The 17,014-nt window shown below is 46.4% G+C and overlaps 1 protein-coding gene across 4 annotated transcripts in view; it reads right to left on the reverse strand.

Annotated features, from left to right (window-relative positions):
* Positions 1–213: 213 nt before the first annotated feature.
* The window catches only part of UBE2E2 (ubiquitin conjugating enzyme E2 E2), a 366,525-nt gene continuing 349,724 nt past the window's right edge, over positions 214–17,014 (reverse strand). For 2 of the 4 annotated variants that reach the window (XM_027086520.1, XM_027086527.1), the window contains one exon: positions 13,661–14,459. In XM_027086520.1, coding sequence (XP_026942321.1) covers positions 14,362–14,459 — 98 coding nt within the window. In that variant the 3' untranslated portion in view covers positions 13,661–14,361. Of the gene's footprint in view, positions 1,888–13,660; positions 14,460–17,014 lie in introns of those variants that run through there. The other 2 variants (XM_027086525.1, XM_027086521.1) reach the window with 2 other exon arrangements.

Here is a 17,014-nt window from a genome sequence, read left to right on the forward strand (position 1 = left end):
CAACTGCCACTTCCGAAGAGCCGGGAGCAAAAGCAGGGCACTGCGCATGCCCCCTGCACACGACACCACCAAAGGGGCGGGCAGACCACCTAAGCCACACCTCCGGCCCGACCCCCAGACCTACCCCTCCCCTCCCCAGCTCGTCACCCCACCCAACTAGGGGAGCAAGTGAGCAAGGGAACCTGTTGTTTGTTCTCACTCTCCACCCCGCCCCCCCCGCCCCGCCTCTGCTGCAGCAGGGGCCCCAATAAAGCCTTGCTTGAATTTCTTGTCTGGCCTCTTGTCAATTTCTATTGCTTAAGGAGGCCAAGATCACTGGTCGGTAACGGTTGACATTTTTGCGAATTTTATCTCTTTTTTCTCTCCTCCTTTCTTTCCTACCTCCGGGCGGGCCAAGGAGCCACTGTTCTTCTATCTGCCCTTTCTGCCTGCATTGCTTTTATGAAAGTCTCCACCCACAGTCAGACCCCAGGAGTGTAAAGGGATTTTAGACAATTCAAGGTGATCGTCATGCTGCAGAATCCCAGTTTGGAAATTCAGAAATCTACACCCACCCGTCCCTGCTGAAGCACCTAAATCCACTCCTGAAATTTTGCTACTAAGGGAAAAGTCATTCATGAGAAATTTGTTCTCATCAATTTTAGTGGGAAAAAAAAATCACGATGTATTTTCTCCTAATCTGAGATACTTCAACCATTTTCACAGGTAGAAAACTCTGTCAATTGTACAATGAAAATAAGTACATACAAGTAATAACGCATGAAGGTATATAAATCTGGTTTGGACATAGAATGTAAGGTAACAAAGGTCTTTTCTGAACTCACCAAAGGACCAAAAGGGGTCGAGGGAAGGAGGCTGGGAGGGAATCACGCCTTATAAGTTCGTCCTTCTTGCTTCATGTTTTCTTCACTAAGTTTTCAACCTTTGGGCTCACAATTACTTTGCTCTCAAGGTGCACTTCAAGGAGTATACAGATAAACATCATTAGGGAGAAATAAAGGCTGAGCACACGGGTTCTTGGAGATGTGGGAATCGCGCAGTGGTAACGAGAGCCGAGAGTCATAGGACGTGTTGCTCTGCATCTTCCTGGCCGGGTTTACGCGCCCGGTACACGGGGTTCGTGCAAACGTGGTGAACATTCAAATCCGTGCCATACGGTCTTCTTTGACGAGACGCTGTCATGTTGGTTAAACGGCTGATGTGTTTTTGCCTGCCTGGAGGTCAAAATATCACCGATTTCAACATATTTATTTAGTGTGCTGTTGGCTAAAAGTTATTGCACTGGAAAAAACAACAATGACAACAAGCTATCGTCCAAAATGTGGTTTGAGAGCCACTATGTTGCAGAGTTAATTCAACCATCATGATCGAGAAAAGGCGGTGGTTACCTGGGGCTTTCTCCTGGATTTCCTTCTGCAGCCGATGCTAATTTCCTCCCAGGCACCTGGACTAGGGTGAAGGTTAGCTTCTCAGAAAGCCAAGAGGGACAGCCCACTGATACTCTAAAAAAGTCTTACCGACACAGTACTCACCTGCCCCTCAGGGGATCAGAGTTAAAAAGTGCTTTGAATTATCAATACTCTGAATAACGTGGACGAATCTCGCAAAACGTGCTGAGTGAGAGAAGCCAGACACAGCAGATGACACACTCCAATCGTAGGGAATTGACAGCAGGCAAACCGCAGAGATAGAAATCAGAATGTGTTCCCTGGGGGTCGGGAGAGGAGCTGACAGGAAAAAGGCTTAAAGGAATGTTCTGGGATCAAGGAAATGTTTTACATCTTGTTTTGGGTGGTGCTTACACAGATGGATGCAATTGTCAAAATTCATCAAAATCAACGTCCACGATCTGTGCATTTTTATGGTAGGTTTAAAAAGTTTGAAATACTGTAAATGAAAAAAAAAAGAATTCAAGGGTACTTGACATTAAATTGTTATTAAATACATCTTTGAATAAACTTTATAGGCTTTGGGGTTGGAAGGCCTGGGTTTGAATTCCAGTTCCACAACTCCCAGCTGTAGGATGCTGGGCAAGTTAATGAACACTTTTGAGCCTCATTTTTCTCACCTATAAACCAGCGGCGAAAACAGCCCTCAGCTCATAAAGGTTTGTGAACACTGGATAGACTAAAGCCCACAAAGCGCTCAGTCACTGATGAACAAGAATTACGTTCCTCTGCTTCCCTGAGCATTTAAGGACCATCATGCCAGCCCTCTATCCATTTCATGTTGTCACCATGCACACTGTTCCCGGATTTCACCTGCAGCCAGTCCTGTCATCCTCCAGAGGCTCTCCTGGGCCCCTGTGGTCCCAGAGGTGAAGAGCCAGAGAGGTGAAGGCCAGTCAGTGCCAGCGGCAAGGCTGGAACCTGATCCTGTCACCTGACTTCAGTTAACCCCTCGGTGGCCTGGAGCCTCCAGGGCCCGAGCCAGCGCCCACTTCTTGGCATCCCACAGTCGGTCAGAAATGAGGTTTGCAAAAAAAAAAGAACCTCAAACAAACAAAAAACCCCAAACCCCCTGAAACGAACACAACAGGGTAAATCAACTATACTCCAATATTAAATAAAAATTAACCACCAAAAAATGAGGTTTGCACGGCATCTTGGCTCCGTCTTGTGGGTGATGAGGTTGTACCAGGTGTTTCCATGCATCTTTATGAGCTCATTTGGGTTCATTTATCCAAAGACAATGTGTACTTTGGGTGAAGATGGTTAGCCTAGCTCTCCCCGCCCGCCCGCCCCCCTGCAACTGTTCTCTGGAGAGAATTTTGTGTTGTTTGGTTGGTAGCTTTTATTTTTTGAAAATATAGTAATTGCATATGGTTAAGATTCACACAGGGCTGTAGGTGGATGGTAAGACGTTTTCTTACCAGTTCTAACTTATAATACCCGGATCCCCTCCCTGGAAAGCAGCTGCTGTTAGTTTCTCGTGTGTCCTGCTAGAGACAGGAAGGCGGGGTGGTCGCTTAAACAGAAGCACCTTGTGACAGCCTGGAGGGGTGGGATAGGGAGGGTGGGAGGGAGGGAGACCCAAGAGGGAAGAGATATGGGAACATATGTTTATGTATGACTGATTCACTTTGCTATAAAGCAGAAACTAACACACCATTGTAAAGCAATTATACCCTAATAAAGATGTTAAAAAAAAAAACAAAAAAAACCCAGAAGCACCTGTGAAATATCTGAACTAAATTTCACCAGGATTAATAACTTTGGGAAAAACCCCTGAATCTCCACTGATCCAGTGTTTCTACCGTGCCCTCTAACTCATTTTCTTTTCTCTTCCTCTTTAATTTTTTACATCAAAAACAATTTTTTTTTTATTGGAGTATAGTTGATTTACAATGTTGTGTTCATTTCAGGTGTACTTTTCTCTTCCTCGTTTTTTTTTTTTTTTTTTTTTTTTTTAGCGGTACGCGGGCCTCTCACTGTTGTGGCCTCTCCCGTTGCGGAGCACAGGCTCCGGACGCGCAGGCTCAGCGGCCATGGCTCACGGGCCCAGTCGCTCCGCGGCATGTGGGATCTTCCCGGACCAGGGCACGAACCCGTGTCCCCTGCATCGGCAGGCGGACCCCCAACCACTGCGCCACCAGGGAAGCCCCTTCTCTTTCTCTTTTAATTCAATTTTAACCCTTTCCTATTTCTGGGTTAAGAACACAGGAGAGGAACAAGGCGGGTGTTTTTCTTTCCAGCACGTAGACAGGCACACGTGGGGAGGGAGGCTACGTGACCTGCCCAGGTCCCAGCTCACCTGGTTCCAAGCCCATGCTCTCTGCCTGTGCTTCCTTCTGGAGCGGAATGCGGCAGGGCAGTCACGCGACTGTTTCCCTTTAGGGGACAAACGTACACGGTGTCAGGTCGATTTGGTTCCTGGCAGGATGCACTTTGTCTTTTATCTCTAGTTCTCCTGCAGCTGGACATGGTTTACGGATGCAACACAGGCATACTGAGTGCATGAGTTCAACCTAAAAAAATACAGTTTGCTGTGCTGTGGGATATCCAGGTAACCATTTTCTGAGGGAAGCTGGAAATTGAGAGCTGATGTTTGTGAGGGATGCCAGGTGAGTGATGTCGAGGTCACCAGAAAGCAGACGAGATGAGATTGTCACATGAGAGAGAAGGCGAGAAAACTGGGGCTCGGAGACATTCCGAGGGTGAAAGGCTGCCTTTGGGGTGGGGATCAAACCTGAGCTGAGAGGGAAGGGAAGCTCTGGAAGGAGGGTTAGAGCATGGAAGGCTCTGGAGGCCTGAAGATGGGCTGCTAGGGGATGCTGTTGGCTTTGATGATTAGTGAGTGGGTTTGAGTGAGAGGATTCAGGAAGGTGGCAGAAAGTAAGCCAGATTGTGTGTCTGTGTGTGTGTTTGTGTGTGCGCGCGCGCATGTGAGAGGGGTCCACCTACTGTGCCCGCACCCCCCCCCATCTTGGTTTGGGTCTACTGCAGCTTTATGAGGTTGGGTTGGCCAGGTCTTTACTCTGAAGGCTGGCATTTCTCCCAAGAGCACCAGTGCCACCTAAGGAGGGCAACTCGAGTGAATCCACAGCAAAGAAAAAGGAAAGTAATATTTAATTTCATCCAGCCTGACACACCACTGGACACAAGGAATGTGTCTGCAATTCTGAATCGTAAACGTATGAATGCGTTATTTCATGGAATAGAGATGTGTTCTGGCCAAATTGGCTGTGAAGTGAATAAACATTATTTTTCTATTGAATTCAGCTACAAAATGACTAGAAATCTTCCCATGCGGATTGAAAAAAAAAAAAAACAAAGAAAGAAGGAAAAAAGCAGAAACCTGTTGTCAGAAGGAAGAAAAGAAGGGCTGTGGAGCTGGTTCTGTGGCTGAGTGGGTGGCAAGTTCTGTGGCTGGGTGGCTGGTTGTGTGGCTGGCTGGTTTGGTGGCTGGCTTAGTGGCTGGTTGTGTGGCTGGCTGGTTCTGTGGCTGGGTGGCTGGTTCAGTGGCTGGCTGGTTGGTTCTGTGGCTGGCTGGCTGGCTGGCTGAGTGGCTGGTTCTGTGATCTCCAGACTGACTGTGACAATTCCTCTCACTTCCTCCTGCTTTGTTCTCCTTGTTTTCCTTTTGAGGGGCTTTCAGACCCGGTGGAGCTACATACAATATTTTGCTTTACCTGAGGTCCACTGAACACAAGGTTCAAGGATTCTGGTTGTATAAACCCAATAATTTCTTCCTTCTCTAACTGGTAAATCCACAACGATGCGTATCACGTTTCCTCAGGCTGGGAGGTGCTGCCTCTGCGCCTGGTTTTCACAGACACACAGATGTGGGTTTGAGACCCAGCTCTGCCACTTAGTAGTTACAGGAGTTTGGATCAATTTTTTAAAAATTTAATTAATTAATTTATTTTTGGCTGCATTGGGTCTTCGTTGCTGCATGCGGGCTATCTCTAGTTGCGGTGACCGGGGGGGCTACTCTTTGTTGCTGTGCGCGGGCTTCTCACTGCGGTGGCTTCTCTTGTTGTGGAGCACGGGCTCTAGGCACGTGGGCTTCAGTAGTTGTGGCACACAGGCTCAGTAGTTGCGGCTCGCGGGCTCTAGAGCGCAGGCTCAGTAGTTGTGGCGCACGGGCTTAGTTGCTCTGCGGCATGTGGGATCTTTCCGGACCAGGGCTCGAACCCGTGTCCCCTGCATTGGCAGGAGGATTCTTAACCACCGCGCCACCAGGGAAGTCCAGGAGTTTGGATCTATTAAAATCCCGGTCACTTTCCACATCTGCATGATGAGGATAATGTACGTCTCAGGGGATAATAGCAAGGATTAAATGAGATTATACGTACACATACATATATTTACACAGTGTGTTCCATGCCCTGTGCTGAAGGAGGGGTCGTCATTGTGGTGATGATAATGACGATACAGAATCTTGTACCCATCGATCACTCTTTTTATTCATCAAACACAAAATTAAAATGAGATGATGAAGGAGAAACAGAAGCCCTAAATGTTCTGCTACAGAAATCTACTTTTGTTGCCCAAAGGCACACAATTTTCACAGCTTTCTAGAATCTCAAGCCTTTCACACTAGTACTTCTAAAAGAATTTCACCTCCAGTCAGAAGACCAAGATTTAGAAAAGTCTACAGATAAGAAGTGCTACTATACGCTTGAGAACCCTCACCTTCAGCAAGTGAGGCTGCAGCGTGGGCTCCGCAGTTGTCTGAATTCTCTGGTCAGACTCACTAGATGCTCAGGACTGACTCTATATTCAGTAGTAGCCGTAACAAGGGATGACATAATGCCATTTGCAGCAATGCAGTTGGACCTAGAGATTGTCACACTAAGTGAAGTCAGACAGATACCATATAATATCGCTTATATGTGGAATCTAAAATAATGGTACAAATGAACTTGTTTACAAAACAGAAACAGTCTCACAGATGTAGAAAACAAACCTACATCTGTTTGTAGGGGGGAGGGGCAGGGAGGGATAAACTGGGAGATTGGGATTGATATATACACACTACTATATAAAAAATAACTAATAGGACCTACTGTATGGCACAGGGAGCTCTACTCAATATTGTGTAACAACCTATACGGGAAAAGAATCTAAAAAAGGTAGATATATGTATAACGGATTCACTTTGCTGTACACCTGAAACTAACACAACATTGTGAATCAACTATATTCCAAAAAAAAAACAAAAACAAATAGTAGATAGAGCAATGAATTAGCCTCCCTGCATTGAAAGGGCAGCAGGCCAGGGCCTGCAAAGCTGGTTGTTTGGCGGCCTGAATCAGGCCTAAGTGTGCACTGAATCCCCTGGTCAGGTGAGGCCACTGATGTTGCTCTGCAGACGGGGGAAGCCACGGGCTGCGCTCTCCGTGTAAGGGCCCGTCTACACGGGGCGGGTGAATGGGCTCTGCAGCTTTCCACGTGCCCTGGTTAGGCGCCCTGGTCGAACAGGCTGAAGGCTGTATTCAGCGATACACAGGGCTGCACACTAGATTCTCTGCCTGGGTGCAGTGAGAGCCGCAGCTCTGAAACTGATAAAGCTCTTTGGTGTCTTCACTCCAGCCGCCCCGCCCCAAGTCCCCTGGCTGAACAGGGCCACTGGCTTTGCTCTGCAAACCATTGGCTCTGTCTGCCCTTCTCTCGGCTTCAGCGCCACTGGGCCTCACGGCTTTTAGGGGTTTCTGTGGGCCCTACCGGTTAGATGGGGCCGGAAGACACTTTCCACAGTGGGTGTGGCTATGTCTCAGCTCCTTTGCCTGAGCAGGAGGGGGCGGGGCCTCCCCAGGCTACTTGTCAATTTCCACAACAGGCTTTCTAGGGAGGAGGGGCCAGGAGTTGCCCTCCGCCGTGACTATGAATGGATTCCCCTGCCTGAGTGTAGCAGGCCCGGTACTGGCTTTGCCCTGGGGGAGCTCCGTTCTGCCCGCCTGCCTCTTGGCCTGAGCACCACTGGGCCGCACAGCTTCCAGGGGTTGCCACCAGCCCTTCTGGTCAGATGGGGCTGGGAGGCCCTGTCCACGGCCTCTGGTGGGGCTGGAACTCAGCCCCTTGCCTGGGCGTGGGCAAAGAGGATCCGAACCAGGAAGATCTGCACCCTGCCGACTTCCGCGGTCAGAGCGCACCCCTGACCTGGTTCTGTGGTGAGCAAAGCCGCCGCCTGGGATGAGGGCTTGGGCCCTGCAGGTAGGAACTCGGTCCCCCAGATCCGGGAGCTGGTTCTTGCAAGCCCCTCCCCCATCCGCATCACAGCCAGATTCCTCGTGGTTGAGCCCCCCCGATCCCCCTGCAGTCCCTGTGGGCCGAGAGCAGAGTAGGGACCCCACTAAAGGACCCACCATGCTGCGGAGGCTGTTTCTCCATCCCGGGCTCTCTTCCCACTTGAGGAACCCAGGCTCGGGGCTGACCCCGCCTCGTGGAACTGTGCTGGTCTGGGAGGGGCATGCGGGCAGCCTGTGGCCGCTTCTCTTACCTTCTTGGTCTCCGAGCTGCAGGAGTGGTTCAGCCTCACCCCATGTTCTGGGATTCTCTCAGTGCTGTCTTGTTCTTGAAGAGTTGTGGGATGTTCTCGTGAGGCGGAGAGAAGCCAGGAACGACCTGTGTCACCATCTTGGGGACGTGACTCCTGCTTTGATTTTTAAATCCTAGTACTCGGGTGCTGTTGGCTGAGGAACATAGAGTCAGCTGTCCGTCTACAGGATGCAAACTGACACCGTCAAAGTTCACGGCGGGGCATCTTCATTTACACGTTTGCCAGTAGTTCCAAGCTGGAGGCTGAACAGGCCTCGAAGAATGTGATCATCGTGCTTCCAGGCAACCTCAGCAGAGGCAGGCTGGAGCGGGCGAGTGTGGCCCCTCTGGCCCTCTGTGCTGTCCTTGAGCTATAGATTAAGCAGGAGAATCTCGCCTGGTTTCTCAATGTGTCCAGGAGCCCCAGCTGTAAAGCACCTGTTACTTTTCTGTTGGATAGCTTGACAGAAGTTCTCAGAAAGTTCCTAAAATTTCCTACCAACCAGGATGTGACCGTCATCCTGAACTCTGACCTCCCATCTAATTAAGAGGGGTGAGTGGGAGGAGGGCATGACAGAGCAGGGATTAGGGGTCACATCAGCCCCAAAAGATACCAAGGTTATTGGGTAAGGTTTTTCTTAAAACTGAAAACCCTGACACTGGGAACTCTGGGGCAGCTGGGGTTACCCCCACTTGGAGTATGCGGACCTATAAGCAGGTAACAAGACAGACAGGTGCAGACAGAGGAAGACAGGCATCACATGGTATCACTTATATGTGGGATCTAAAAAAATGATACAAATGAGCTTATCTACAAAACAGAAAGAGAGTCACAGCCGTAGAAAACAAATTTATGGTTACCGGGGGAGGGAAAGGCAGGGAGGGATAGATTGGGAGAATGGGATTGACACATACACACTACTATATATAAAACAGATAACTAATAAGGACCTACTGTGTCGCACAGGGAACTCTACTCCGTACCCTGTCATGACCTATATGGGAAAAGAATCTAAAAAAGAGTGGATGTATGTATATATGTATAACTGATTCACTTTGCTTGTACACCTGAAACTAACACAACATGGTAACTCAACTAAATTTTCAACTCCAGTGAAAATTTCGAAAAAATCCACTCATGAAAAAAAAGAAAAAAAGACAGGTGATCCCATTATCTCCTCCATTTTCCTGTGTGGGTCCCATACATGAGAGACTTTTAAAATTCAGGAATTTCCCTTAAAAAACATCCTCAACAAAGGCAGATTATGCTTCAGACCACTTACTGGTAGTAAGACTCCTCATAGAAAGGCGTACATATGTGAAGTCATGTTTGAAGTTGCAAAGAAAGGCTACAGTTGGTTTCACTCACTCATTTGCCTCCAGAAGCAGAGGGAATGAGTGCACGTGGCTGGGTGTGAAAGCCAGAAAGGGTGGAATATACAGGAATTCCTCAAGCTGTGGAGGGCACATCTTTTCTAACAGGATCTCTGTCCATTGAGTAAAATACTTTCTCAAATAAGGCATTTCTGTGAGCGCAACCAGCCCTGTGTAATGCGAGAGACCTTAGGCTGAAATTCAGTCCTGGCATGAAAGCTCCCGTGACCAACAGTCCTGGGGGGGTCCCAGGCTGAGGGCATTCCTGAGACATGGGACTTTCTGTTTTAAAAGAGGGAAAGTCCCAGCCAAACTGGGGTAAGTGGGTCACCCTAATGCACATCACCAGTGATCCTGGTGGAATTCGAGTGTGAAAGGGGCCTAGTGTTCCAGGCCCAAGGGACCAGCCACCTTCCCAGGGGAAGCCTGGATGTGGGAGATGCATGGCTATCATGGGAGGTCCTCAGAGGCCAGCCTCAACTCCAAGAGCTCCCAGATCTGATGTAGCTGGAAATGCCATGCTCAGCAGACAACTCGGAGTGCTCCAGTTTTCCTCTGTGGACAATTACAGGACCAGTTTAGGGTACGGGACGTGCCTGTGTGGCTTGAGGCCCATGCCACAGACCTGAGAGCCCTGTACAGAGGGGACACGTTAATAGGTTATAAAGCCACCTTGAAATAAAATACATGGGTAAGTCAGGATCCTCTGGTAGGGCTATTTTGTACAATTTCAACTGTTTTCCATAGTAATTACAAACATATCTCGTTTTTCTTTTTTTCAATCTGCATAAAGTATGGACTATCGCTGTTGGTTCATTCATTTTTTTAATCAATTTTTTAAACTCAAGTATAGATGATTTACAATGTTGTGTTAATTTCTGCTGTACAGCAAAGTGGTTCAGTTATACATACATATATATATATATACATTTTTTAAAATATTCTTTTCCATTATGTTTTATCACAGGATATTGAATATAGTTCCCTGTGCTATACAGTAGGACCTCGTTGTGTATCCATTCTATATATAATAGCTTGCATCTGCTAATCCCAAACTCCCACTCCATCCTTCCCCCACCCCCTCCCCCTTGACAACCACCAGTCTGTTCTCTACAAATGTATCTCTTTCTAAAGCACAAATTATTATGGAGACATTCAAAAAATTGCCGTGCCTGGTAATAGTTAACAGCGCTTTCATCACAGCACTGAGATGCAGAGAAGTTCAGGACTCTTCTAAGTGATGTCTCCCCAGGGCTGGGCAGTTTGTAAGGCAGCAGCTCTAAGATTGGAAGTACTGCCTGGTTTCCCATCTAACACCAGGGCCACACTTCCTACAACCTTATTTCCCATTTATTGAAGATGGCAAGACCCCCAGCACCTAAAACTGTACAGCCCCTGGACTCTAAGACTGAATTAGGCCAGTTTATCTTGATAGTATGATCTCGTCATTAGGAGAAAGGTGTGTATGGTGTTGTAGTTGACAACAAGGGCTCCGCTGTCACATGCCTGGTGGAACTCTCACTTCAGTACTTTGCTAGCTGTGCAGGACCCAGGGCCACTGTCTCTGTCTCTTCAGGCTGCTATATAAGCCACGGACTAGGAGGCTTATAAGCTACAGAAATATATTGCTCACAGTTCTGGGGGCTGAAGTCCAAGGCCAGGTGCCGACACGGTTGGGTTTTGGTGAAGGCCCTCTTCCCGGCTGCAGACCGCAGCTTCTCACTGTGTCCTCACATGACGGAAGGGGGTTCGGGAGCTCTCTGGGGTCTCTTTCCTAGGAGCACTAATCCCAATCACGAGGGCTCCACCTTCATGACCTAATCCCCTCCCAAAGGCCCCACCTCCTCATACCATCACCTTGGGGGTTAGGATTTCAACTCATGAATTTCGGGGGATACAAACGTTCGGACCGTGACACCCACCTACACCCTACAGGGCTGGGCGAAGGTTTTTATTAGGTAACGCGTACGGCCTGGTGTATAGTACCTTCTGAATAAATATTTCCTTTCTCCCTAATTCCCAAACCAGTATTTCAGGATGAACTTTTAGATTTACTCTCTAATCTTAGAATAAGAAGGAAAGATCGACTACTCCTGCATTTGCCATCTTCAATGGATTCCTGCAGAAGAACACATGAGGACTGTTCTATTTATTTGCAGTTTTACGACAAATTAAGGCCACAACATTCTGAATTGTTTAAGATCAATAAATACCATTTTAAACTACTTTCTCAATTACCAGTGGTCCTCCCTCAGTCAAGGATCTGCCAACTTTTTATTTAACAAAGCTACAAAATACAACTTGCAATAGTATGTTTGGGAAGTTAAATAATAATAGGGCACAAAGTCAATGCTATCCCCATAATTATTAGCAAAACCATTCAGCTTTCTGAGAGCTAAGCTACTGTCAAGTCTTATTTCACAAGTGTTATCGAAAACTTATTAGAATTGTATTGCCTGCTCTGATGTCAAATAAAATTACCATGTTAATCTGGAATCTAGACTCAACGGGCTCAACTAAGAGTTTCCTGGCCTCTCTGGAGTTTTTCCAGCTTTCACGGTTTGAAGGGAAGGTACATTTGTTTGTCATTAAGTCCTTGGAGTTCATAACATGGGGAAAGAAGTTGTATAGACTCTTCATATCAAATTGATAGAAAACCTGATCATGGAATAGCAAACATGGATTTCTGATAGGATTTCCTACTAGAGGTGTTATAATCTCTGTCTCCTAGATAACACATGTTTTAAAATGATCCAAAGTACAACCAGATTGGGGATGTAGATGTAATATATTAGAAACATCATTTACAATGTGTGTCCAATGGTGCTGACATTTTAAAAGAAGAAAGGCAAACGGAATTTAAATACTCCCTATAAAAGTCAGCATTAATATCATGAGTCTGGTTTAATCAGTCAAAAGTAAAAAAAAAAAAATCAGTTTAATAAAATTTCATATTAAAACGATTCAATGCTTTCAGGGTTGAATATTTTAATCTAAAGTATTAAACTAAACATATAAACCTTGGTGGTGAGAAAGTCTGTAGGTGGTAAAATACTCTGGGTAATTTTCTAAAAATCAGTCTTGTATTATATTAATTAAATTTATAACATTTTAAGGAAAGAAATGTTAAACACATAGTTATCTGACTCTTTCCCCTCAGTCTATGGTGGTCTGTAACGGGCAGTGGCAGACTACAACTCACGGGCCAAAACCTGGCTACGGACTGCTTTGGTAAATAAAGTTTTATTGGAACACAGCTGTGCCCATTCATACATATTGTCTGTGGTTACTCTAGTTACAACTACAGATTTGAGTAGCTGTAACCGAGGCCGTATGGTGTTCTGTAAGCTGGAACCTGTTTTCAAATAAAATGAATGGTAAAATCGTTATTAAAAAAATCCTTAGGCACTGTGGTTTCAAAGTCCCACTTTCAGCATTTAAACGTATTTTCTGTAGGATTTCTTTTGAACCACTAAAACCCAATGAAAACTGCATCTTCTGAATCAGATATTTAAAATGTTTCTGATAAGGATATTAAAATTGACGTCAGAACTATTTAGAGGTAAATGACTTACGTTTGTCAATCCTATTTACCAGGAAAGATGTTCCTTAAATGAGACCAGGCTGTATGGTGGGCTTGTAACTATAATTAGTAGAAGCAGGAGTTTCCAACGGGCCTTGTAACACAAAGAACCCTGAATATTAAACAGCATGTCAGTGTGGTTTTCAAGCTGCACCACACACAAGTTTCCTCAGCCTCCTGTAGCTGCAAACCTAAAATAGCCTGAAGGTCAAAGCCAGACAGACATACTCTTGTCACTGAATGTGCTGACCATGACTGATATGAGTTGAGTTTACTTCCTCCACTAAAATTATGGTGGAAAAACGAACTCCAAACTCAAGGGCAATCACTATAACAATCTTAAGAGGAAAAAGAAGAGAGAAATAAGTCCAAAAGTGGTCTCACACAACGATCAGCTCAGACCTCACTTTCACTAGGACCCTCCTTGTGGAGTCACATAGCTGAATTATTGCATCAAGAAGGCTGTAACAGAAAAGATGTCCGTGAGAAAGTAATGTGAAGCCAATATGCAAAAACGAGAGTGATTGGAAACGACCATAAAATCATCAGGCTATTGACAGCTGGGGAAATTCCACATGCCAAGCAAATCAACTGCAAGGAAATATGAGAGGCTTGAGATGAAAAAAATACACCTGAATCCGTAATTGAATTAGACAAGCCTCGCTGCACGGAGAACTCTGCTGGTCACCAGGATGCAAAGCAAACGCCGGGTTGCCAGACGCGCGTTTATCAGCCACAGTGATTTATTGAGTGCTTTAATAATACAAGTGTACATCAACTGATCCACAGTCAAAAGTGGCAGGTCCCTAAGAAATTTACAAGCACTTTAAGTAAATCAAAATACATATTATTTTGTTCAATCCAGCAGTCTTCTGTGTGGGGACAGAAGGCTAGTGATAAACAGAGTCTCAGTAATGCACAGTGATTCTGATTGAAGCTTTTGTACAAAAACCTGGTTCCCAGTAGCATGCACCCACCGATAAAGACTTCAGTACAAAAAACTTAACCCTAAGCATTACATTGGAGTAGAAACGAGATAGAATTCTGAATTCGTGTTTTCCCGAAGATCACAGGAAGGGAAAAAGGATCCAAAGAAAACGAACAACAAAATAACAGAACCACACAGGAATACGAAGCTTTGAAAGAAAGCTCATATTATTACAGATCTGACATTGTTTGCACTGAAAACAAAAGTTCCCATCCACGTGGAGGTGGGATTAAAAAAAAACAAACCCAGATCTTTCAAGTTAATAGAAATTAAACAGGGAATAAAACAGGAAGGGGTGGGGGGCAAAGGAAAGGGAGGGTGGGGGATGGATGACATTCCATCACAAAACGGTTCAAAAGGTGATAAAAATAAGACAAGCAGAGCCGAGGTGCGGGGCCCCGATGCACTTGGTGAGTGTGCCGCGGGCCAGGGCCCTATGTGGCGTACCGCTTGGTCCACTGCCTGGCCATCCGGTCGTGCTCCGCCCTGTTGGTCATGTACTGTGTGGCGATGCTACCCACCAGCGGGTCAGCTGGAAAGGAAGCAGAGTCAGAGGTCAGTCAACACCAGCAGCTTGGCCTCTTCAAAGCCGGGGAAGAGAGGAGTGTCTGGAAAGCTGGACCTGGCTCAAGGCGTGGGCAGGGAGGCGAGATGCTGCGCCCTGGAACAAGGTCACCTTCGCCATGACCTGCAAGTGACCCGCCCCGGAGACCGCATCTCACCCCCGCCGACCGAGGAGCACCTACCTGTGCTCTGACTGCTGCCTCTTGTCACGTCTCCGGACGAGCGTGACTCTCTCTGTCCCCACCATACGTATGCTTCTCCCCCTCTTCCTCCCCTGGTTTTCAGGTAGATGTTTATTTCACAGAGAAGATACAGGTGGGCTGTGGGCGGGGCCTGCAGGGTCCTGGATACGATTCCCTGGGGGAAGGGGGCGGGGGAAGCCTGGCCAACTCCCTGACCTGGGTTATTGCCCAGGCAGGGGTCCAGCAGCAGGTTAGTGACCCGCTGACACAGGGCGACAGGCTGCTTCTGCCTCTATATTTGGGAATATCAAAGCCACAGAGCTCTCTACTACATAAACAGCGATCGATGTTAGTCACAGCTAACCCTCACTGACCTACCACGTCCTAAAACTTTAACACGGGAGGGCTGGCACGGGATGAAACTGCAGCCTAAGGATGGGGGTCGTCAGGGCTGGAGCTGGGCCCTGACTGCAGGTCTCCCGGGACACTGCTCCACCCAGACGGGATCAACGGTTAATGAAAACAATTCAAAGCAGCTACAAAAAAAAAAACGTAATTTAGGTTTCTGGAGATCCCAGAATCCACCCGTCTCCCTCCATTCTCTAATCTCACTTCTTCCCTGAGTTTTATTTCCTGTATTTTTGGTGTTGAGAATTTGAGTGTATTAGAGCACGTGGATAAGAAAGAACCAAAAGGGAAAAGGAAAAATATTAGCAAAAGCTAACGTTAGATATGAAAAAAAGAAAATAGGTAAAGAATATGGAAGTGGGTTTGTGGTCTAATACCACCTGGTAACTCGGGAAGATGCTGAGAGTCTGCTAAGACCCAGTAAGACATCCAAGGTCACACCTTCGCAGTAACCAAGGTATAACAGGAAGTCCACCTTTTAGTGATCTGCTGATGCTGAGGAAAACAAGCTTGTGAAAGTCCTCCCGACAAGACTTTGCTTTTATTTTTTTAATTTTGTTACAATTCTAACATTATATTACGCCATGTTTTTTTCTTTTTCCTTTTTTTGCGGTACGCGGGCCTCTCACTGTTGTGGCCTCTCCCGTTGCGGAGCACAGGCTCCGACGTGCAGGCTCAGCGGCCATGGCTCACGGGCCCAGCCGTTCCACGGCATGTGGGATCTTCCCGGACCGGGGCACGAACCCGTGTCCCCTGCATCGGCAGGCGGACTCTCAACCACTGCGCCACTCAGGGAAGCCCACACCATGTTTTTTTGTTTGTTTCTTTTTTCTTTTTTGTTTTCTGGCTGTGCTAAGAGGCTTGTTGGAACTTAGTTCCCTGACCAGGGATCCAACCTGGGCCCCCTGCAGGGGAAGCGCCAAATCCTAACCACTGGACCGCCAGGGGAGTCCCCAAGACTTGCTTAAGTTTTAACAAACCTCACTTAAGTTTTCTTGGACTTGTGCTAAGTTTGTTACAATTATTCTAGGGAGAGGCCAGTTTCTTATATTCACTTACATCACAAACAATGATAGTCAATGGGTGTGTTCGGAGTGTCTGCCTCTCTGCCTACTCTGTGATTCTTGTCCTTCACTTGCCAAATGGTGAAACTCTATCACTTCAACTAACGGAGCCAGGGTTCAAGATGATTGAAATCAGCACTACCAGATGTAGACACTAAACACCTGGGATTGGCAAGATATTTTTTAAAAAATGCTGTCTTTCAGTTCAGACTATAGAGTCTAAAAAGGGCCAAAGACAGGTCTGAGTCACATTTCTCTACCTTTGAAACAAATCATCTTGTTTCAATTTCTGGAATGCAAAGCCTTAGGGTGGAACCTGGGCACCTTCAACAGAGCTTACATCTACATCGCTCAAGACAGCTGTTTGGTTAAACACACTCTACATTAGTGATGTGCGCTGAAGAGCCATCTGTACTTCCTGACTTAACTGGTCGAGGTAAAGGACAGGTTTAATGTCAGAAGAATGACCAGTGACATGAATGTTCTAGTGCAAATCTACCCTCACTGAGAGTGGGCATACTGGGAACAGGAGTCTGCTGTTTCAGCTCAAAGGAGGGAGAGGGAGAAGGAGACAGTGGGGTGGGAAAAGCCTCTATACTATTTCAACAGGGGCAGAGGGGAAAACCTCAAAAACACGGTAGAGTGTTATTGATAAAACTCACATGCGTTGTGCAGACATTTTTTGGTACGCTTAAATAATTAGCAGGAAATTCCTCTGAGTTCCTTTTATAATACCTTTTCAAGTTCCATTTTGAAAAGAGAAATATTTTTCCATCTGCAACATTATACATGCTAAATATAAAAATAATAATTAACAATTTCAAAAAATCACTTCACACAGTACACAGGACAGAAAGTTGTAAGTGAAA

The sequence above is a fragment of the Aethalodelphis obliquidens genome, unplaced genomic scaffold, assembly GCF_003676395.1.
Source record: "Aethalodelphis obliquidens isolate GAN/ISIS:26980383/991018 unplaced genomic scaffold, ASM367639v1 scaffold56, whole genome shotgun sequence".
Taxonomy (NCBI): domain Eukaryota; kingdom Metazoa; phylum Chordata; class Mammalia; order Artiodactyla; family Delphinidae; genus Aethalodelphis; species Aethalodelphis obliquidens.